The sequence below is a fragment of the Bombus huntii genome, chromosome 17 (assembly GCF_024542735.1).
Source record: "Bombus huntii isolate Logan2020A chromosome 17, iyBomHunt1.1, whole genome shotgun sequence".
Lineage (NCBI taxonomy): Eukaryota > Metazoa > Arthropoda > Insecta > Hymenoptera > Apidae > Bombus > Bombus huntii.
Genome location: NC_066254.1, coordinates 2,578,989 through 2,603,502, shown reverse-complemented (window position 1 = coordinate 2,603,502; position 24,514 = coordinate 2,578,989). Strand labels below are relative to the sequence as shown.

Here is a 24,514-nt window from a genome sequence, read left to right as displayed (position 1 = left end):
AAATTAGTACATAAGAATCAGGAGAAGCTTTTTGAGGTAGTGCGAACAGAGTCTTAAAGCAGTGCTCGTCAGAGCCTAGAACTCTTCCTAGTATACTAAACTGCATTAAGTAACACATAAACGTACATTAGTACTCAGTCTCATTAAGAGACTAATAATCAGTCTAAGTGGCCAATGGGTCAGATGTAAAGTAAACGTCTGGTATCAATTAACAATACCAAAGATCACACAAGTACAAGATTTGAAGCAATAGATTAGCATCCAATAAAGTGATGGTAAGCATTAAGCTCAGGGAATGGAAAGTTAGTACATAAGAATCAGGAGAAGCTTTTTGAGGTAGTGCAAACAGAGTCTTAAAACAGTGTTGTCAGAGCCTAGAACTCTTCCTAGTATACTAAACTGCATTAAGTAACACATAAACGTACATTAGTACTCAGTCTCATTAAGAGACTAATAATCAGTCTAAGTGGCCAATGGATCAGATGTAAAGTAAAGGTCTGATATCAATTAACAATACTAGAGAGTACACAAGTACAAGATCTGAAGTAATAGATTAGCATCCGATAAAGTGATGGTAGGCATTAAACTCAGGGGATGGAAAATTAGTACATAAGAATCAGGAGAAGCTTTTTGAAAAAGTGCGAACAGAGACTTAAAGCAGTGTTCATCAGAGCTTAGAACTCTTCCTAGTATACTAAACCGCATTAAGTAACACATAAACGTACGTTAGTACTCAGTCTCATTAAGAGACTAATAATCAGTCTAAGTGGCCAATGGGTCAGATGTAAAGTAAACGTCTGGAATCAATTAACAATACCAAAGATCACACAAGTACAAGATTTGAAGCAATAGATTAGCATCCAATAAAGTGATGGTAAGCATTAAGCTCAGGGAATGGAAAGTTAGTACATAAGAATCAGGAGAAGCTTTTTGAGGTAGTGCAAACAGAGTCTTAAAACAGTGTTGTCAGAGCCTAGAACTCTTCCTAGTATACTAAACTGCATTAAGTAACACATAAACGTACATTAGTACTCAGTCTCATTAAGAGACTAATAATCAGTCTAAGTGGCCAATGGATCAGATGTAAAGTAAAGGTCTGATATCAATTAACAATACTAGAGAGTACACAAGTACAAGATCTGAAGTAATAGATTAGCATCCGATAAAGTGATGGTAGGCATTAAACTCAGGGGATGGAAAGTTAGTACATAAGAATCAGGAGAAGCTTTTTGAAAAAGTGCGAACAGAGTCTTAAAACAGTGTTCGTCAGAGCCTAGAACTCTTCCTAGTATACTAAAGAGTATTAAGTAGGTATAACTTAGATCTGTACCTTAATGTGCTAGTGATTCTCTTTGCATATAATGAAGGATGCAAATAAATAACCTAAACATACTCCACATCCACACAATTTACCTCCACGGTGGACGTTAATCTCGTTCACGATATCAACCGATCAGTCGCAACCTGATTGATGAGCACTTAGTTGAAAATTCGCAACAACTACTGTTAAGTAAAACAGTAGAAAAGCAGTGAATGCTATAAACAGAACGTTTTACATTGTGCGCTTGAATAATAAAAAAACCGATATCGACGTGCAATTTTTTTGAAAACCTTCCATTTAGTAAAGAGAAGGCGGTCGAAAATGGAAAATCAATCATTTGAATGGAGTGAAAAAATTTGTGCATGTGTATAGTCGGCTGTACCAAGCGATACCCAAAGTGTAAAATAAAAAATAATATTTGTGATAGCAGGACAGTGAAGTTTATTTTAGTTTATTTTAGATGAAGTTGATTCAGACATCGGTGAAAAATCAGATGAACGCCGTTTTGTTTCTTATTATTTATAACACGTACAGATATAATATTTCGTTTCGTCTGTAAATTATAACAGTCAATTTTCAACGTATTAAATATATTATAATTTATGGTAAAATAGCTAGCGAATCACGTAGCTTTAATTACCGTAAAATCGATACGAGAGTTAATTGTACAACTGCTGTGAAGTTGTTATTATAGAATGAAGATACGATTGTTGCTTTTATTTTCAATCGCTAACGAAGCAAATATGTAAAAAGAAGTTGATCGGAATGGGTGGCATCATTAGTGAAATGTTCATTATTGCGCGTCATTAGGAAACGAAATGCAAATACTTTATTGTCGATAATCAAACGATATGACAGAAATTTGCTGTATCAATTGTTTCCAGAAAACAAACCGTAAACGATAACAACGCGTTTCGTTAAAATGCAGATCGGTTTTCGTATAATACGAACGCAATAACGTAAACGAGAAATTTGATCGAGAACGACTATTAAAGGATATTAACAGGCTCGTTTTCAACCAATTATTTTATTTCATTTTTCATTTTTCAAAAAATTATTATAATAGGAATGAATTATTCGTTAGAAAAATTCAGATGACACTGGTAGCAACAAACACTGTTGTACGACGTTCTAGAAGCTTGGAACAGCATTCGAGAATTCTGTGGGATTTTTTTAAAACACGAAAACCTAAAAAAGCTTTAGAGGCCTCGAACGACCCAGTTCGCAGACGTCGATAAAAAGTAGGCAGGTTTGAGCCAACGAAAGACAGCAACCATATAAAAACTACTGTTAAATAATATGTATTTTAATCAGTTGGCTGTTTTTGACGAGTATACTCGTCATGAAGAAATGACACTATTTCGTGTCACGACGAGTATACTCGTCAAGCGTAATGAGCAGTTACAATCCACCGCTTCAATTGCATTTTCAGTGGTAACTAAAATATATTCATAAATTTCAACATGTTTCGAATATTTGTAGACCGAAACGAAACGAAATGAGCAAATAAAGAAATATAAGGAATTATTATAAAAAAACTACATATAGTGTGAACAATGTGACACATTTTAAAAAGACATTTTTCAAACAAACTATACTACAACTTAAATAATAAATTGCATATATGTACATTTTATATTCATCATATTTACTGATAGATACTGATAATAAATAACATATATCAAAGAATAAATAAATATAACGATAGGCGAGTTGAATATTAAACCAATTAATCGTATCTTACATATGTCTTCTCGGTCATATTGACTCATTTATACGCTCACCGATTTATACGATGACGAAATTTACAAGCAACACATATATATATATTCGCACTTTCTTCGAAATGTGTGTGTGTCGTGCACGAATACGCGTGCACTTCAAAAATTAGCAGCGACGATACGTTGGAACGAGATATCGCGAAAATAAGCGGCGTAGAAATTTGATCGCGCATTCCATTTCACTGATACAACAATGAGTTTCGAGTTTGTTGTACGAATCTATAATTGCATTTTTGTTGCAACCAAGTTGACAATTAACTATACATATTTCGAGTACAACTTACGCAAGAATTATAGATACATATACAAGTACATATATGGCGTACTCAATAAGTAAATAGTAAAAATCAATAATTTTCCATTTAGCTATCACTTGATGGTGACTCATTCTACACACTAAACGCTAAATGTAACCAGCAGTTTTCCTCCAGTCTTTCATGAGTTTTGGAAACTAGACAATGGTCGATCATCAATTAGTTTATTGTAGGCGTTCATACTGTTTGTATTGACTAACTATGTATTTAGACTGACTAACTTACATGAGAATTATACATATGTATATATGTGTATGTACATGGTGTACTCAATAAGTAAATAGCAAAAATCAATAATTTTCCATTTAGCTATCACTTGATAGAGACTCATTCTACACACTAAACGCTAAATGTAACCAGCAGTTTTCCTCCAGTCTTTCATGAGTTTTGGAAACTAGACAATGATCCAACATCAATCAGTTTATTGTAAATGTCTATAATAAACACGATTGCATCTATAATTAAATTTTTTTCGAAATCAGGCTCACTAACTACGTATTTCGACTAACTAACTTACACCAGAATTATACATATGTATGTGTGTGTATGTGCATGGTATACTCAATAAGTAAATAGTAAAAATCAATAATTTTCCATTTAGCTATCACTTGATGTAGATTCATTCTACACACTAAACGCTAACAAGGCAAGTTTCCCAGATGAGTAATTGCTTTTAAAAAAAACTAGTCTATTTTTGCTCGTAACGTATATCATACGCAAACGCAGTGCGAACTTCGAGCGGAACAGATGAAAGGAAAAAAGTGTTTAATAGTTGGAATCGAGATCGAAAATTTCTCTCTGTTCGAGTTATGGCATATGCGTATATGTAGAAACGTTGGAAAAAATAAACAAAAATTACGAGAAGATGTCGATATCGATTCTCGAAGCTGCTTATGGCTAACCGCTTTTCCAGTCGATATCAAATTTTCCGACCGAATGCCATTCATTTCGGTTATTACGAGGTAGATACGCTGCAACTTCCAACAATTATACTTCGTTAAACTGACTACTCATCTGAGAAAATCTCCCTCCTAAGTATAGCCAACAGTCTACTCAGAATCTTTCACACGTTTTGAAAAATAGGCAGCGACTGTCTGTATCTGTAAATAAAATAACAGAAAATAACAACAATAAATACAATCGTATCCATAACTGTATTTTTATTTTTCTTGCACTCAAGCAACAATATACAACAATAAATACAATCGTATTCATAATTGCATTTTTATTTTTCTTGTACTCAAGCTGACTAATTAAATATTCCCAGCCTAATTTGCACGAGAATTGCAATGTATACGCGCGTATGTACACATATGGTTTCTTTTGTCATCCCTCAACATCCCCACCGTCCATGCATTTGCTAGGCGTCCGCCATTGTTGCCACGTGCTCTTTCTTCTAGGACCTTCGGCGCAAGGACCTCTGGGATGTTGATGGTTCATTAGGCACTCAGCGATATACATTGTCGCCGAGTGCCGCCACGTCTGTATCTCTATCATCAGTCCATCGGATTTGAAGTATGCCGGTCGCGACATTATCTCCGCGTGGAGATTTATCTCTCGCACTAAACGCTTAAGTACAACCAGAACTTTCACTGCGAATCTTCCACGCGATCCGCGCTTAGAAAATTTCCCGTAGATGCATGAAAATACTGTCTGATCATACGCGACAAGACTATGGATATTCGACTCGTCTGAACAATTTCACAATGGAAACGCAACTTGTGGAAAATGTGTAAGTAAGCAACTAACCGTTGCAGTACTTTTCAACTGTATAGTAATTTTAATTTTCCTTAATTTTCAATCGTATTTACACGTCAGTCTTGTAAAAAGAGACCTAGCAATATGGCTGACCTGCGCGCGCTGCGCACAGTTTCTACGCGACTACGAAAATCGTCGCGTAAATTCGTCCTACGAAACCGGATAGCATTTCGACGTTGCCAACGATACTTCCGCGTTTGCCATCGAATTGGTGAGGCAAACGCTCGTGATCCACGCGAAGAAGGAACTCACGACGCAAGTATTGACGTCAACTTTCGACTGCGATGAGCAGAAACAATGGAGGAAACGCGAAACGAGTCTGCTTATTCGATGTATCGATGACGAATCGATTCGGCTGCCACGCCAGCGATCGAACCGAGTCGCTGCTCGGCGAAAAAGTTACGCGAGGAACAGAAGACGAGAAACGGAACGTGAAGTGAAATTTTGCGGATGATTTGCATAACGGATAGGCGATCTCCATGAGCAAATGCGAAGTATTGGCAGCAGCGACGATAACGAAACACAGCGTTGCGGATAGCCGTAAATTCGAGCGAATTTTATGCGTCATTTGTTCGATATCGCTCGAAAAACGACTGGTCATGGCTGGACACGTTAACCGGTCAACTGCGCTCGACGTGTACACACGTCGATTTACTTTACTTTGTCGCGGTGGACGTGTATACTCGTCGTGTAAAATAGATAATTACCATTTACTAGGAGAAGTCAAAATTTTAGTAAAAAGTAATATAAATGGTATATTACTTGGTATATTACTATATTAATAATGGTAATATTTAATGGTATTTTCTTTTTATGCTTCCAGTAAAACTATTATGTGTTTTATAAAAACAAAAGTTTAACTATTTGGTTATTAATTTTGATTATTTGATTTTTAACTCTTTATCGAATGAAAATGTGATGCTCCCTCGTTTTGCTTTACTTTCTTCGTAAAATTCACAATAAGAGCATTTAACTTGCGGTCGACGTATATACTCGTCGTTGTTTGATTTTACTTACGTACCTCGTAAAGAATTTTTTAAACAAAATTCTGCAGTTAACAGGATAAACGGAACTGTTTCTCGAAAATAAACGCAAGTTGAACGTTGTGGGATGTGGGATATCACGGATGATCGTTTTCAATAAATGAAATAAACGACGGGGAGACGACTTTTTCCTGTTGACGATCCTGTACGACGAGTATACTCGTCAAACACGTACGGCTATTATACTATAGAATTAACGAAGTGACTGTCGTAATTGGAACGGAACGACTGTTTTATTTTTTAGTTTTATTACTGGCAGGGCTTGTCATAACACGACGTCATAACATAACGAGTATACTCGTCAGAAACAGCTAACTGATTAAATACTGTTACGAGACTCGACTATATCACGACTATACTGATCAAGTCATGAAACCAATTTGAAAATACACGTGCATGAAAATTGCAAGATATTTAAACGATACATAACGTGTACAATAATGTAACAGTGTGTATCTATAGAAAACCAAAAAATTGAAACCGTCAATTATTATTACCCATTATTATAAATTAGCATAGCCAATTATTATCCATTGCACTTATGAACTTCAATATTCACTGAGACCGCATTTAAGTCTTCTTATACCCTTTAAATAGCTGTTCATGCTGTATGCTAATTTTTACTAAATATACGCTTGCGGATAAATAACTTTTAACTTCCATATATATATGTGTATGTATGTAGATGATATAGAAATGTGTGTGTATATGTACATATATATATTCTGTGTGTGTGTGTGCGCGCGCGCATAATTTAGAAATGTATGTATACATATATATAATCTACAAATGTGTGTGTGTTTGTTTGTTAAGATAAATATCTTGTCAACTTCCATATATATATATATATATACATATGTAGATGAAATGTGTGTGTATTTATATATATATTCTAGAAATGTGTGTGTGTGTATAATCTAGAAATGTTTGTGTGCGTGTGTGTTAAAATAAATAACTTGTCAACTTCCATATATATATGTAAATGACATAGAAACGTGTGTGTATATATAAACTAAAAACGCGCGCGCGCGTGTGTGTCTGTGTGCATTCTAGATATATGGAAGTAGACAAGATATTTACCTTAAACACACACACCACATTTCTAGATTGCTTTCAAACATAGCCACGACAGTCGTGTCTCGCTACAGGACCGATGAAATTTCGAAACGTGACTCATACAACTACGGACTTGAAAGTTTTTTCTGCGACGAGTGTTGAAACACGGAGGGTTGAGAAGCCAATTAGCGCAAGCCCAACGTTCCCTAAAAATTGGCTAAGTCGTTCGGAAACCAATCGATCGTTAGACTTTTCAGTTGAAAAATCAATTAAGTCCTGAGCTACGTCGATTAAGTTCACTTAAATTCACGCACTGCGTCGACTACACCGCAGTTAAGTCGATTTGTACATCATCTTACGATACAATCTTTTTCCTGTGCAATAAATCTTTTACGATAAAATCATTTCTCTCCTTGTCTTTTTCATCCTCGCCGCTAGCATCGTCAGTTTCTTGCAACCATTTCGAAGAAGCCTTATTTACCTCGGTTTCAACGATAACGTAGCTACACCGATCGGCTTGCGAACCGCCCGTGTACCCACGATCACACACACTACGCTCGCGAAATGTCGTTGCGGATATTTCGCATTGGCCTGTGGCATCCTCCACGCGTATCCCCCATCGTCGAGTGGCGATTTGCGATTAGTACACTCGTCCGGTCTGGGTAAACGTAACGGAGGCGAGGTCGCGATTTATTCAATACGATTGCTGCGTGCTCGGAATTGCTGCCGTGCAGCGAGAACCGCAGAAGAGGTGGAAAAAGTTCCCAGGCGATGAGAAAACGCGACCACTTTGTCATGTAAATGAAGGAACGCTGCGAACCAAGGGTGAAGTGGTACCTTAACCCTCTCACCATGCTCCTCGACATTTGTTCCGATCGCGTAATAATGATTCTCTACCTGTTTGCTGATGCTAGTAGAAGATTTATTCGCATATCGTGCACGTGGATACTTCGCCAGACGAAATAATCGTCGTACGATGTGAACCAGTGACCCGTTCTTTGACAAACCGAGACGAGCCAGCGCGTCAACTTCTAAAGAAAAGATCTCCTCTAGCCATGCTGCGACTCGATGGTTCAATGACTCAACTGCCATGGTGACCGCGGTTATCTCTCCCTTAACGCCTTAACGACCGTACGCTCTGACGAGCATAAAGAAACCTGAGCTGTCGCGTATTTTTCGAAAAGATTCAAAAGCAGTAAGATTCCAATTTTTAAGGAATTCCGTCCACGTAAAAAATCATATTGAAAAGTTCGCTGAATGCCCGTTCGCTCGAGCTTCTGGAACAAGTTCCATGGGGTATTTCGCGATATTTTACCAGAACATTGTTCGCGAATATTTTAGGACAAATGGTTGCCACTGAGAAAGGAATTCCAGGCAACGAAAATACCGTACGGCTACTGAAAAAAAAGTGAGGAGCGTGACACGGTATATTTGTAAATATTGCTCGATGCTTCTCTATAGAAGGAACTGTTTTCAAGGATATTGCGCTAAAACACGTCCCTAAGAATATTTTTAAATATGCTTATTGGTTTTTAATAAAATACTGCAATTGTTAAACGTTATATTCTCTATGGAGTTTTTTTGATGGCTGAAGAAAATATATGTTTGTCAGACATATGTTGAGAAACGTTAAAAACGAAGAATTAGAAAAATAACGTTCCATCGAACAATCTGTTTATCGAAAGATTATGTGCTTAGCAAATAATTATTTTGTAAGCTTGTAAACAGTTTTCCACTTTTACTGGAAAGCTTGTTTCATTTGTGTTTCGCTTCTCAGATACACGCATACAGCCAAGCGTTGACGTGTTTACACACTTCGCATAAACATCTGACGAATTTAGTTTCCTTTGTGATTTTATGACCTTGTTGTCTCGCGATCTTCGTGTTGCCCTTGGACAATATCAGCGATATTTACTCGACAACGATACAGCCAATTGCTTCGTATTATCCGAGAAGCTTGCAAACTCTACCCGATTTTAAATTCTTTCAAATAAAATATAAAACAGCAACGAATAAAAGATAGTAATCGACACAGATAAAATAGCGTGAATAGTCAGGTATTGTGAAAGCGGTTAATTGAACTTTCCATCGATTAGACGATTAATTAAACCTAAAGGCACGTACAATGTTACGCCATCGAACGTTTTCTATGATTTTGTTGTACGATTTACGAACACTGATAAACCTTTCCGTATTATCCGGATTACGTAATCTCGGACAATCGAGGTTCTGCTGTATTGATAAAGTTATTACAAGGACGAGTAAACGAAAATATGGGCTAAAATCGTTTGGGCGCTTTCATTGCTCTGTCCTCGTGTTTATTAATCTTAAATTAAATTGGTAATTTAACGAAAGGTAAAAGGTATAGGAAATATACTGGAGGAATACTCTGCGGGAAATAGACACGTTAAATAGATTAATAGATAAAGAACAGACGGAAGACAACATTTCTTCGATGACCTTATCATCTTGATATACCTCCGTATCACTTCGCTTGCGTATTTTTATATTATTTGTTAATACATATTATAATAAATATATGATAATACTATTAAACATATTTAAAACATATAACATACACAAAATGTATTAACAATATTAAACATAATATATTAATACTATTATATATGTATATATTTTAATAATATATTTAGTACCAGATTTTATAATAGTATTAATAATATATTTATTATGTACTATTATATATGTCTATATATAATGGTATCAATGATATATTTATTATAATATTTATTAACAAATAATATAGAGATATATATATAATATATATAATAGTACATATATATATTATAATAAATATTATAATAATATTAATACTATTATATATAGACATATACAAACATATATAATAGTATTAATATATAATTTGTACTTTTAATACGTTTCATGTATATTATATGCGTTTTAAATATGTTTAATATGTTATGTTTAATAGTATATGTCTATGTATTAGAATATTTATTATAATGTATATATATTATATACATTATATATGTCTTCGTACCTTTATATTATTTGTTAATAAATATTATAATAAATACATTATTAATACTATTATATATACTAATATATATATACTAATACTAATATATATAACATAATATGGATTTCAAACTTCAATGGTGTCTATTCTTCAATTAATATTTTCCCCAGTGCAGTCATTTTAATTTAGAATTTGTTGTACCGTGCCTTATCTAGCCCATATTACTTTGTAATTTACTGCACGTTAGCATGTAATTTTATAAATTTAATTTCTACGTATATTCAATAAATAACAAACAATAAATAATACTCGGTTACTTTTTCTTCCCCTGACTAAGCAGATAAATAAATAAATAAATATCGCTTAATTAACATTGTGCAAAAGTGACATCGAAATCATAGGACAACATAATAAATCCATAAGAGAAATTGAAGCAAGATATTCGTATAAAATCAATAATAAATGTCCGGCTACTTACGAACGAGAGCGTACACGTACAAAATAACAGAAATCCGACTCCGGTAGAGTCGAATGATAAAAAATAAAAGGTTGATTCAGATATCACTTATCGTCCTGTCGGACTGAAAAATATATTCCGCACGTACTTTACGATTTTTTTACTATTTATATCTAACGTTATTCTCCTGTTTGTACAGTTGCAACGATAACTAAATCCTAATAGCCATGCACTGTAATGCGTGGAACATACGAAACGCAGTTGTCTATCCCTCGTAGGCAATTCTCGTGCCAGAGGACTAGCAATAGTCTAGGACTAATTATAATTCAGATGAAACGGCCGATTCTAACGACGACGGTCAACTACAAAAGACCATACTGCTCGCGTAGCACGTGAGCCTTTTCAGATTTCCATTAGAATTGTAAATATTTTCCAAAGACCCTGTCGCCGGCGAGCAGCGTGTGAAAGCTGCGATCCGTGAATAATTCAAGGTAAAAAGCGTGGCAGGATCGATCTCGATCTCTTTGGTCGTTTGCCCGGTTCAGTGGGGCGTTAGACGCGCGATTCTGCAAATTTTTCATGCAAAATACCAGCTGCCCTATTCGACGTGTTTCACAGTGCAACGATCTCAAAGCGACGTTGGACAATCGAACGAAACGACGACTCTAACGTCTCAGGCTACTCCAACCTTGACGAAGGTGTCTCTTCCTCGAACTTACCAGGGTAGTATGAGTTTCCCGATTACGATATTTGCCAGAGTGAAATGTATATAATACGGTACGTAGCGAAGGAACACACGACAAATATATTTTTCCTGACTTTCTTGACATACTTTCGCTGACTGATTCTAGGGTACTTAAAGTTACGTACTCGAAGCTAGGTACTTGGCGATTGAATAAGAGGATTTCCATACACCTCGCGTAATTGCAAACGACAGCAACCTATGGTATTCGAAGATATAGGTCTATCGAAGATAACCGTGGCGGGTTGACGTATTTTTATGGAAGACAGTTACATTTGAACACTCGATGCAAACCACTGAAAATATTACGATACGATGCGAGAATGTTTCTCTGCTTCTTGCCACAACTGGGGCCAATGTTCTGGCAAATTGGAAGCGAAACGAGGAATGTAGCTGCGTCGATCGAATTCCATGTTTAACAATGATAAATATCTGGCGCTATAAACACCTATATAATCTTTACACACAACACATATCGCAATCATTCCAAGATCTCAACGTTGGATAGACACACCTGAAGCTACTGGACTCGGGCGTTTTCGTAGGGGCGGTTTTCATCCACCTTCGATTAGCTTCTTTATTTACGCTAATTAATGTCAACTGCTGTTCTTATCAGACAAATTACTTTAACTTGAGCGTGCTCGTAGCACGCAGCTTCTACCCAACTAAAATTAGCGTCTTCTTATTCATACCAATTAATGTCAACTATTATTTTTATTAATGTCGACTAACCATATACGATCGCCCGAGATAAGATCACAGCGGCAAACTAGATCAACCGTTCTCGACGAGTATACTCGTCGTGAAGAAATGGCAATATTACTTTGTGCTGCGACGACTATATTCGTCGTGAAGAAGTGGCAATATTATTTCGTGCTGTCACGAGTTTACTCGTCGCGAAGAAATGGCAATATTATTTCGTGCTGTCACGAGTTTACTCGTCGCGAAGAAATGGCAATATTATTTCGTGCTCTGACGAGTATATTCGTCGTGAAGAAATGGCAATATTACTTCGTGCTGCGACGACTATATTCGTCGTGAAGAAGTGGCAATATTATTTCGTGCTGCGACGAGTATACTCGTCGTGAAGAAATGGCAATACTATATCGTGCTGCGACGAGTATACTCGTCGTGAAGAAATGGCAATATTATTTCGTGCTCTGACGAGTATATTTGTCGTGAAGGAATGAAAATATCATTTCGTGCTGCGACGAGTATACTCGTCGTGAAGGAATGGCAATATTACTTCGCGCTGCGGCGAGTATACTCTTCGTGAAGAAATGGAAATATTTCGTGCTGCGACGACTATATTCGTCGTGAAGAAGTGGCAATATTATTTCGTGCTGCTACGAGTATACTCGTCGTGAAGAAATGACAATATTACTTCGTGCTGCGACGAGTATACTCGTCGTGTAGAAGTGGCAATATTATTTCGTGCTGCGACGAGTATACTCGTCGTGAAGGAATGGAAATATTATTTCGTGCTGCGACGACTATATTCGTCGTGAAGAAGTGGCAATATTATTTCGTGCTCTGACGACTATATTCGTCGTGAAGGAATGGAAATATTATTTCGTGCTGCGACGAGTATACTCGTTGTGAAGGAATGACACTATTATTTCGCTGCACGACGAGAATAGTCGTCGTAAGGAAAAGAAAATATTAAGTGCTGCGAGCAGTTTATTCGTTGTGAAGAAACTATAATACTGAGTACGAAAATAAGTATACTCATTCTAGCACCAAATACTATTGTTTTTTCACGACAAGTATATACTCATCGTGGGTAGAAAGTAGTTGTAATCTGCCGTTTTAAATTGCAATTTTAGCGGAAACCAAAATATGTTCGTAAACTTCGAGACGTTTCGAACATTTCGAAATACACCGAAGGAATAAAAAGATACAAAAAGCTGTGAGATGAACTTCACGCATTTGCTATTATTTGAGCGTCCAAATACCGATCATCAGGACGAGTAATATTTTAATATCGCGCGAGTGATGTTCTAGAAACTTCGAAACAATCCCCAAAACATATTTAACCTGCGTCGTTTGTTAATTAAAAATTATGGACCAATGCTCAACTCTTTTGTCCGCATTTGCGCTTGGAAATGACAACAGCGCGCAAGACGTTTGCCAGGGCAAATGTATGTTTCATCGTTCCATTTAGCTCGTTCAAATGGCGAGCACCCGCGCCTCTTGGAAACCAACAGGTGGACCACGTTCATTACGAATATCCGATTTATCATAGAGACGGGGCGGACAATACTTGATACATGTTGCAAAACGTTGAGGAAACTCGGTGTATCGGCAATTTATTCGACCGACGATACTAATTGTAGTCTATGACCTCGAGTAATTCGCAACTGGTATTAATTAGAACGACGAAGGTCTGTACGTAGCTTAAAACCCGTTATTCGCGGTAATTGGAGAATCGTCTACATCGAACATGTTAATCGATATCTTGAAAGTTTCTTGCTTGCGTTATCATGTGTAAACTAAATGTACCAGGCGGCACATTAAGTATAGCCGAGCACGGGCAGCGAATTACGGTTCAACGTTATATAATGATAGAATATTGATTAATTCGAATTATTTCTTATGTGTACATTGCATAATATGGTAACGAACGATTTGATTTACTAACGTAGGAAGACGTAATACAATGAAATAAATAACGTGATTAACGATAATGAAATAAACGATGCAATAACAATGATGATATATTGAAACCTAAGTAACGATAAACAACGTAATAATAGGAAGATTGCGCGAGCTTTAATTATACCGTATCCTAATTTGTGTAACAACTTATGACCTTCCTTGGGATTATGTATCGTTCATGATGGAAGATTATGGATTTTATTTTTAATAAATTTCAAGATCGTGCGAGAGCATTTATTATTATTATTATTATTATCGTCGCGTCGATTTATGCGAACGTCGTGCCGGATGGAAAAGAAAAAAAAAAAAAAAAAAACTCGACGCAACTACGCGGATATAAATTACGTTTTAGCGAATTGCGTTACGGGCACGACAAAGCGATTCATACGCAATAAGAACACCTTTATCGGAAAGGACTGGCAATAAGATCCGGAACAGCCGGATGTCACGTAGTAAAATTACTAAGTTATTGGATATTGGATATCTTCGATCGATTACAACCGACGTCCGAAATATCAGGCAAAACAAAAACCACCTTCAACATATCGCGCCACCTTCAAGGAGAATTTTGAGCAGAAAGAAACGAAACGAAATTAAAATACGTTTGTAAACGACTGGAAGCTTTGATTTAACATTTAATACGACAGAATAATCAGTTGTCGATTCTTCAGAGAAATTTTATAAATTTATTATCATTATGTAAATAATTATTCATATTATGTTGATATTTTCATATATTTTTTGATGATGGAATTTTAATCATTTTTTGGAAAGTGTACAGATAGCGATACGTAGACTTCTCGATTTCTTTGGTACAAATTTTATGCTATAAAAGATGATAAATGCTAAATATGTATCTGCTAACGTATAGATTTGCAGATATATCTATTAATTTTTGAATACGTAAATACATGCGAGTAATTTATTAATAAATGAATATTAATCTTTAATGCATGAGTACGCGATTAATTTAATCCTCTAACACTTATATCGTATTTTAACAAGTTATTAATAACATTATAATGTTAATGTTAAATGTACTTAATTGCGATAAAACACCAGACTTATTTTCAGCGCATTCTTTGTGTCTCTCTTACAGAAGAATACAAGATGAAAGTGAATAAAATACAAATACGTATATATTTATATTCTAGTCACATTTATTCCGTGATTTTATCGTGTTTTAAATATATATATATATAGCAAAATGGAGAGAATACAAATAAAAATTAAATACCAAACGTAAATCTAATCCAAACTTTCATTATTTAATAATGAAGGATTAAATTCCTTAAATTCGAACAAAATGTAATAATGTGTATTAATAATATACAGTTATTCAGTTCGAATCATGGCCGCTGTCTATTTCGTTTCAAACAGAGAGAAACATGGTGAACTATTCATAAAAATGCGTAGCAGAAATAATTCGTGATTAACGTACTTACGGATTACTCGTATATTATATCCTGCATGAAGGCTTCTGTTTACTTTCGAATGTTCATCGGTGCATAGAAACGCGTAACGAGGAAAGAAAATGATTCAATGGGACATTATATCACGAAACGGAGGTTAAGATCGAATTAACGCGCCCGTGAAAACGGACAACCATGACATTCGAACACGACATCCCATTGCACGAAAGTGTGAACTTTGGCGGAACATATTCTAATCTAACGAGCGTACACGCACAATCAACACACGACTGTTTGTTTGACTTGTTTATTCGCACGCGACTAAGCATCTACCATTCGACCTACAACATAGCAACAATTCTTTCCCGGTAGCCAATGTCGGTAGACTCGTACACAAAACTTTGAACTTTCCTTTCGTTCCTCTTTCTCTCTTTCTCTCTCACTCTCCCGCTCTCTCTTTCTCTCTGCATCGAATTTCTTGCATTTACTCGTCGAGTATAAACCGTCGAATATAAACAAATAGAGAAAGAAAAAAGAAAGGAAAATCGCCGGTATTGGAACGATATCGATCGACTATCGGCGAGATAAAACCACTGTGAATATCGGGATGGAGATTATGATACACACGTTCGGTCATCTGTCACATCCGATTGACAGCTAGCATCCTACAATAGGCAGAGCGCGCCACGCAGTCCCAACCTGACACGCATCCCGAATAACCTATCTGGCGTATGTTATAAAAGAAACACGTTAATCCGATGGAAGGTCAAAACAGTACGCGAACACTGGTGCCCTTGAGGCAGGGGTGCGAACAGAAAAATGCGAATGATCATGGAAAAAAGGGCGTGTGAATACCGTGAATGTCCGTCGAGTGTCTGGCGTCCACCAGTGACAACGGAGTAACAATGCGAATATCGTGTGTAACACAGAAGCTGTATAAGAATCTACGATTGATTATCGATTACCTGGGTATACAATTCGGTGCAGTACAATCTACTTCCCAGGAGGCAAACAGCTTCATGGGAACGGGCCGGGTGGCCGGGGCTGTCGTCTTCGTACGCTCCGCCATTTTTGGCCCGTCGGCCCACAGAAACACTCACTACGCCTTCAGTTCACCGCGGCTCGCGGCTGACTGACTGACTAATCACGCTTGTGGCGCCATATGAACGACCGTTTCGTGAATTGACGAAGAATTACGGAAAAGTACGAAGACACCTTCCGGAGAATAACCGAAGTAAACAACGCGAATTATATCAATGTGTGTGTATGCATGTACATACCTGCTATGGAACACGCTCGCGAAGCAATCGCACGGTCGGTAATATTCCTCAGATACATTTCAAAATTCACGATGATTGATTAATAAATATTATATGAATATTATGAATATTATGTTATAAAAAGATAGTAAGAAACTTTGAAATAATTTACGATTATCATAATTTTTTATTTATAACTTCATTTATACAAAATTATTTAACAAAGATTATAACGAATAGCAGGTTCATTTAATGAATAATAAGTAATTTTTGGAAGAAATTTTTATTATAAAAATGCACATATGATGTGAATAATCAAATAAATATACACATTTCGTTTTTATTTAAACGCATTTCAATTTCTTTCCATATTATTACTGATTAAACCAAATGATAAGATAACCACCACATTAGCACAGGTTGAATACCTGCTACAAATAGTATAAAATAGAGTCTCCTCTTATTTCCAGAAGCTGTGTACGGGCTATTTTGCGGAATGACTCTTAGCTTTAGTGACCGTATAAGGAAAAACCCTAAAGACGCACTGAAGTACAATAAAACTATGTAATAGCCAAATTTTCGAAATAACAAGGAAACCAAAAGAGCTGTATTCATACCGACATATTTATAACCGCAGTAAGCTAACAAATCTAATGTTGAAAGACTTGTCTCAAGATTCATCACATAGAGGCTTACAATATGCACAACTAGTTCTATGACTCCCCAAGCAAGAGCAGTACTAGCCAAAATACTTAACTGTTCTGGGGTGAAACGTTCTTGAGTTCCTGAAACTAATACAGCTGAAACTATGTATGTTAAAAACGCCATTGTTGGAATATACATATCTGGTGCATTTGTTTCATAACGTGGTTGTAATGGAGCATCTTGTTCGTACTTCACAGACCAGTCCTGTTGAAAATATTAATCGTTTATTTGAAGATAATTAAGCTCTATTCGAGATAAGCTATTAGATTCGAGATAACTTACTTTATGAGTAAATGGAAAAAATAACAAAGCTAGTTTCGAAGCAACATAATTTGTGTCAACAGCAAAATAATATTTTAAAGCTGAAACTGGCACATATTTTTCAAATTGCTGTTTCCCAGATCCAACCAAAACATTTCCATATTGTACAGCCATGTTTGTAACTACTGGCTGTGTCAATAATTGCGTCGCAAATTGTGAGGTTGCATATTCATCGCCACGACTTTCAGGAGGTAGGTAATGTTGCATCGGCGTCATATTAAATCCATATGGTGGAGGCTGTTGTTCTGGCATGTTGTAACCATACTCTGGTACTATACCATTATCCATAGGAATCTGTTAGACCAAACAAGAACAAAGTTCTCATATTCTACAATAACTTATAATAAGTACGCCTGTTAATCTTTACCTGCTGATTATACATGTATGGGCTCTGAGGCATCGATGCTGATGCAGAAATACCAGCAGATGGATCAAGCAATCTTTTTGGCTTCCCTATTAAAAATTTCTCATTTAAATAACATTACACAAAATATTATTACAATAAAACATAACTATCTCAATATAAAGATTAACACTTTATTAAATAAGAGAGGCTTAGAAATCATAACCTCTATATAACGTTTCGTAATATTATATTACATTGTACCCATATTCTTCAATAAATGTAAAATGTATTAATAAATAAATACATTATTTTTATTAAAATAAACTCATTACACTATCAAATCTAAGCCACGAATAGTAATGGATTCAATAGATAAAATGACATATATTCGCGGATCAACAAACTTACCTCGCCGCGGACTTGAATGATTATAATTCATGTTTTTCGAATTGAATTCCTTGAACTGTTTATTAAAATCACCAAATACTAATCAAAATTGTATTACTTGCGGGTTCAGACCCGATTATTTTCACAAAGAAACTTGAAAACAATGCATGCTACACGTCGCCATAGTACGTCATACGTTGCGCTACGTTGAGAAGTTACAATTATTGCCACTACCAATCTCAGTACATTGTAATTCTGTCATGTTGTAGCAGATGTCCTTAAATTACTCTAGTTAACATAATTATTCACTACTAGTAACTTCTGCAACTTAAATATTTGTTGAATAATTCTTCCAATACAATTTTTTGTACAAACTGCACATTTTCAAATGTCCAATCATTTGCTGATTAAGTCTAATATCACAAGAGGGAATGTAGAAAATTATTTTATATATTTTTAAAAAGATGTACATATATGAAATAAGTACGTAAATATACGATTTAAAATATGTATTACAATATTCGCGTAAGTAATTGACATACATGCAGATCTTATCATGTTACGTAGGATGATAATACGCCTTTGTAGTTATTCATACTATAGTATTATAGTATTATTATTATAGTATAGTATATAGTATAGGTTAAAATGTTAAACTATCCTCTTATGTATTGTAAAATACAGATATAATATCTATATTGTAATATATTATACCAATAAATATGAATTTAAAAAAGTTGAGTTTGAAGTAGAGCAAAAATAATCAAATCAGGGGGCACCCGGGTTTGAACCGGGGACCTCTCGATCTGCAGTCGAATGCTCTACCACTGAGCTATACCCCCTGTTGTATCAAATATCTTCTAATAGCAAGATTTGAATTAATACTATGTACATATATTTTATTTATTTACAAAATTATTCATTAACTAACTCTAATAAACATATTATCTAATTATTAATTCAACATTTGTTAATTAAAGTTTAAAACCTCGCTGTTATTTTTTTAGTAAAAGATACAGATCACTTATTAATAGGACATTTATTATTAAAAATTTCTTTATACACTAAAATATATTTATATCAAGATAAAGAAGAAGATATTTATATCAAAGCAAAATATAAAATATAAAAGAGACGTATTTACACATATATCGTTTCATTCACGCGTATTTTTCACATTACTCCACTTAATCCTTTTCTATGAAAGATTAATTACAATGAATATCAATAAATAACAACATAGAATTAATTAGTATCGTATCTACGTTGTTAATTTATGTTTCTACTGTCATTGAATGAAACAAATTGAGAACGTAAATCAGTCGAGGAAAATAAGGTAAATATAGTAGACCTAAGCAGTAAGTGCAAAGATACAATTCCAGTCACAGAGACATATAAGTGTTTCTGCCTCTGTTGATACGTTACTGAGACGGTGGTAACTAGGCAACCTTTACATTAACTAGCCGCGGTATCAAAGGGATGTCAGTGCGCGTCCCACCCTCGTGTGGTGCGCTTCAGAGTTCTTGAAACCTCGTGGATGATGCGTCGATCAGTGACAAATACATTTTTCAAGATTACACCTCGCAATGGGAAATAGTCAAAAGCTGGGAGCGCAATTTTTCAGAAAGTAAGTTCTAAGCAAAACAACAATGTCCCATATTATTCGCTCTTTCGGCACTCTCTATCGAATTCAAACCTTATCACTGGCAATGAAACGCACGTGTAATCCTCGGACACGGTGGCTCACGTTCGGAGTAAAACACGTAATTTTAATAGTATGATAAATATACATTTGTATATATACTTTCAGGCACGTTATCATTTTTTAAGTTACACGTTAAAACTTTATAGACGAAAGCTTTATAGAAGAAGTAAAATTAATGGAATTTGTGAGCAACGAGACGACTGTTGTTACACCGACAGACAGTGTACATGTGTATCGCACAGCAAGCAGTTGTAGATGGCCACATATCTACATACTTACGCAGTCATATATTTCACATCTACATTTTTCATAACATAACACTGTAAAACTATGTATATAATATTTATATAAAATGAAGATTTATATAATGTTAAAAAGTTAATATGAAAATATTTATTAATCCCTATCGTTACAATCTTGATATGCCGCCACGTTTAAATCATGCGACGTAATTTTTAATTTTCCCGCATTAACAATTATAATACGCAATCTGTCAGCTTCGTCAATTATATTTATCTTCAAACTAGCGTCCTGCTTGTCACGTGTTAAAAATAATTTCTCGCACATTTTCCACGACAAACTATTCTACGTGCTATTCACAGACGAGATCCGGATAACATATTCATCAATGAAGTACGCTTACGATACGGGGCTTATCTGAAGAGGAGCTACTCGATTTACTTCAAACACGCTAATACTACCAACTCACATTCACTTTCATTAATTTTCTCAAATAAGCACGCAACGAATCGAAGGATAAGTCTGAACTGCGCTTCGTTCTTTCTTTCCGATCGTATTTTTCTAACGTTAATAAACAACATCTCGAGTTTGAGCAAAAGTCTTTTCAGCAATATTATTTTTCTGTTTGTTGAAGCGAGAACAATATAGAAACTAGAAACTATGAGTTCGAGTTAAACGTTCCTCTTACCTCGATCATGCGCTTGCCGCTTACTTCAGATCGATTCTCATGATTGTTCGTACGACTGTGATCGTTTTCGTGTTCTATTGTCGATCGACGATCGCCAACGATCAGTTTGGTCACCAATAAACGCGATTAATCAAACGTTCTCACGACGTTACTGCGCAGCGCACGTAAACTCACGTGAAACCGGAGATGTTATCATTAAATATTAACGACGCGCCATCACGAAGGAACGAAGGCCTCCGCGAATTATTAACGGAGCAATAACGATCGACGTGCGGCACGGTGAATCAACGAAATAACGATTTTCAGTCATCGCCGCGTTACGGCAACACGTGCACGTGGGTTCGTCGTACGTGTGTATAGATATCACTAAACGTTCGCCACTTCGTTACACAGCACCACGCTGATTCAGTACTCCAGCAGAAACGCTCTTGGAATGTAGAATGCACTTTTCTTGCTGGCGCTCACTATATTCATAACGTTGTAGAGATGTCGTGTTTCTTGCCGCTTTTACTTTCTTCCTTGCAAGGTGTTGCATTACCTGCTAGACCCAGTTGCTTTCCTTCCGTCGATACGCGTGACGCTTTTACGACGACTCGACTTCTCTCCAATCACGAATTTTCTGAATTCTCTCGCGATCCAACTGACACTACTAGCAGAATTTCATAAGTCACGCGTTTGCAAGTTTGCCGATACTGACAGATCCTTTTCTATGATCTTGAATCTTCGCGATACGAGTGGCCAATCGGCAGGATAATTGTTAAAATAATTAAGCATAGTTCATATGGTGATAAATAACGAGTAAGATGAAAGTAAACGTAAGAATAGAATTTGTAGCAGCAGATTTTTCTACTGTGCGAAGATATGTAAAGAATAGAAAATAAAATGTGTTATTTATTTACAAGGTTAATTTTCTCAAAAATCCCATCGTTACGATGTAATTAAAGGTTAGGTTAACGAGGTATTAATATTCTATAGGCTGACGTGACCATGTTAATTTGAAAAATATACGAAGAGCTTTCTTCTACGAACGACTATTCAATGAATTTAAAAGGAAATACTTTCTTCGCTCCTATGTATTTGATAGTACTTTCTTCTTAGTTTGAAATCGATTTTTATCGCGATTCGCCGCTCGTCTAGAGTCTAAAGGCACATGAAGCCAATCCTTGGCGATAATTATTCAAGTATTTAAATATTATTAAATGAAGTAAAATAAAAATAGTATATAAATTAAAACTATTTCAAGTTCTTACGATCGGCATGCTGTTGGACGTATTAGGTTGTTTGAAACCTAACCTGTTTTTTTCGTTTCGTTTTATAAGGAAATAATAATAATTTTAGTGTAATAAGGACATAATAATAGAAATAGAACGAAATGGATCACACCCAATTCAATATAATAATATAAAACAGAAATTGTCATTCATCTATTATCATCTTATGAAACGAAAGAAACTTTTCGAACAACCAAACACATCATTTTTTTGAACGCACCGAGCAATAGAAGTATCCGTGCGAAGTGATGGTCGAATGATTGGATCGATTCGTCTCTGATAAAAACGAATCTCGCCAGGACGAATCTTTCTCCTCTGTAGGATTTTCAGGGAAAAATAGATCGTTACTTGAAAACCGCTATCGATTCTGCCATGCCGTTACACACATTATAAACTGACTGGAAGTCTGGTTCCACCTCCACGATAGCGTGACACGTGACGGGAAACAGGTTAGGAACGTAGACGCTGCTGTTTAAGAACGATGGTAACACTGTTCGAGGTGCAGAGCAAATTGCATTTTCGATGATGCATGTATAGGTTAGGAAACGATTTTCTGCATTTCGAGCGTGACGGGACGGATCTGTCAAAATGATCCAATTTGGTAGAAATGGGTTTCATTGACAACAGCGATCAAAGCTGAAATTTGAAACGTCTATCTATCCTCTGTGCTTCGTTAAAGTCTCGCTTTTCAACGACACGAGAGATTTGTTAATCTTGCTCTGCATAGAGTAAACTTTCTTTCTGAGTAGAATGTCATTAAAGTTCGTGTGGCTGTAATTTGTGATTCGCTGTGATCGTAATCAAGGTTGTAGTGTAGATTCGATCGGGTTTCGTACTTTCCATAGTCCACTCAAATTAGACTGCCCTGTTTCACGGCGAAACTCAAGGGCACTCGTCAACACGTCCGATAGAGTCAATTTCGTTCAGTGCTACTGTGCCAGTAGCGTGCACAGCTGCTCGTCTTTAGTTTTCTTATCAAACTTCTTTTCCCTTGAAGATCAATCGATTCATATCGCTCTATTTTCCACGGCCGCATACGTCTTCCAAAATTATACGCCGAATACTCGGACTACGCGAGCCTTCTTCGTCTCTTATGGCGCTTCTTGCAGCCTAAAACGAGTTAGAACGAGCGTACGGAGTTTGTTGGCTCGCGCAATACGTAAGAAAACGAGCATCGCTTACGTCGTTGAACGCTTAAGCAAAACGATACAAATTTCAAATTTCAATATCGACTGTAATAATAGCCTCGCGTGAAAAGTGATCGCTTCGCGATAAGAAAGGAGCGTGTGAAATGAACAAGCTTCCCTTCGTTTCCTTTTCTCCTCCATTTTTTATACCACTTTACGCGACATTGAAATATCCGTGAAACGTAGAAGGATCAAGTTACTCGAATATTTTTTTTCGCTTCTCCAATTATTTGAATTCGTCGTTCGACGAAGCAAGCGCGAGACGCTTTATCGGTCGTTCAATGTCTTGCGAGTTCTATCGCACGTTTTAATCGCACGGCGGGGGAAACGATGTAGGGGAGAAAGAAACGAAAATTGAAGATATGTCGACCTTGCCATGAAACCCGGCATAATAGCTCTCGACGAGTGATAGGTGTTGTGGCGTTAGGTTTCTATGGCAGCGAGTGACCTGGTCAATCCACCACGTGGTCAGTAACCGAGCTTTAAATTCGGGTCGAGTTTAGTGATAAACTTCTGATGGGATCTGCGATCGTGTCGGCTGTTTCGTATGAGAACGAGGTCTCGGTGTCAATCAATTTAATCATTATCCAAACTATTCGCTATTTTTACTTTGGAAAACGGAAACTTTCTGTACGATCGATGTCGACGAAACTTACTTACGGATATTAGAAAAATCTGCATAGAAATCTTCACATTGTCGCGTCGCAGCGTTGTCAAATTTGGTGGATTTGCGGCAACGCTGCGGGCATGTCCGTGAGTAGTTCTGTAGCGATTATTGTTGCGATTGCTGTAAACTGTAAGGTGTTCGCTGTCAGTCACGCAGTGGCTGTGTTTACTTCCGGCGTACACTGATTAAAGCGTT

General features: G+C 36.2%; 2 protein-coding genes and 1 non-coding gene across 9 annotated transcripts in view; all 3 read right to left on the bottom strand.

Annotated features, from left to right (window-relative positions):
* LOC126874947 (phosphofurin acidic cluster sorting protein 2) overlaps nt 1-16,700 on the bottom strand; it is a 206,007-nt gene extending 189,307 nt beyond the window's left edge. For all 5 annotated transcript variants that reach the window (XM_050637476.1, XM_050637478.1, XM_050637482.1 and 2 more), the window contains exon 1: nt 16,509-16,700. In XM_050637476.1, the coding sequence (XP_050493433.1) occupies nt 16,509-16,612 (104 nt within the window). In that variant the 5' untranslated portion in view covers nt 16,613-16,700. The remainder of the gene's footprint in view (nt 1-16,508) is intronic.
* Nucleotides 16,701-17,066: 366 nt separating this feature from the next.
* On the bottom strand, nt 17,067-22,836 carry LOC126875056 (protein YIF1B). Of its 3 annotated transcripts, none has more exons than XM_050637678.1 (4): nt 22,686-22,836; nt 18,196-18,281; nt 17,790-18,122; nt 17,067-17,711 (listed from the first exon to the last, which is right to left on the bottom strand). In XM_050637678.1, exons 2-4 carry the CDS (start codon nt 18,226-18,228, stop codon nt 17,184-17,186), a joined length of 894 nt encoding a protein of 297 aa, XP_050493635.1. In that variant the 5' UTR covers nt 18,229-18,281; nt 22,686-22,836; the 3' UTR covers nt 17,067-17,183. The 3 variants fall into 3 exon arrangements, with proteins under 3 accessions (XP_050493635.1, XP_050493634.1, XP_050493633.1); XM_050637677.1 differs by lacking the exon at nt 22,686-22,836 and adding an exon at nt 18,583-18,793 and having other exon boundaries at nt 17,067-17,696; XM_050637676.1 differs by lacking the exon at nt 22,686-22,836 and adding an exon at nt 18,583-18,789.
* On the bottom strand, nt 19,332-19,403 carry Trnac-gca (transfer RNA cysteine (anticodon GCA)). Its single transcript has one exon. It is a non-coding gene; the product is annotated as a tRNA-Cys (tRNA).
* Nucleotides 22,837-24,514: the final 1,678 nt, after the last annotated feature.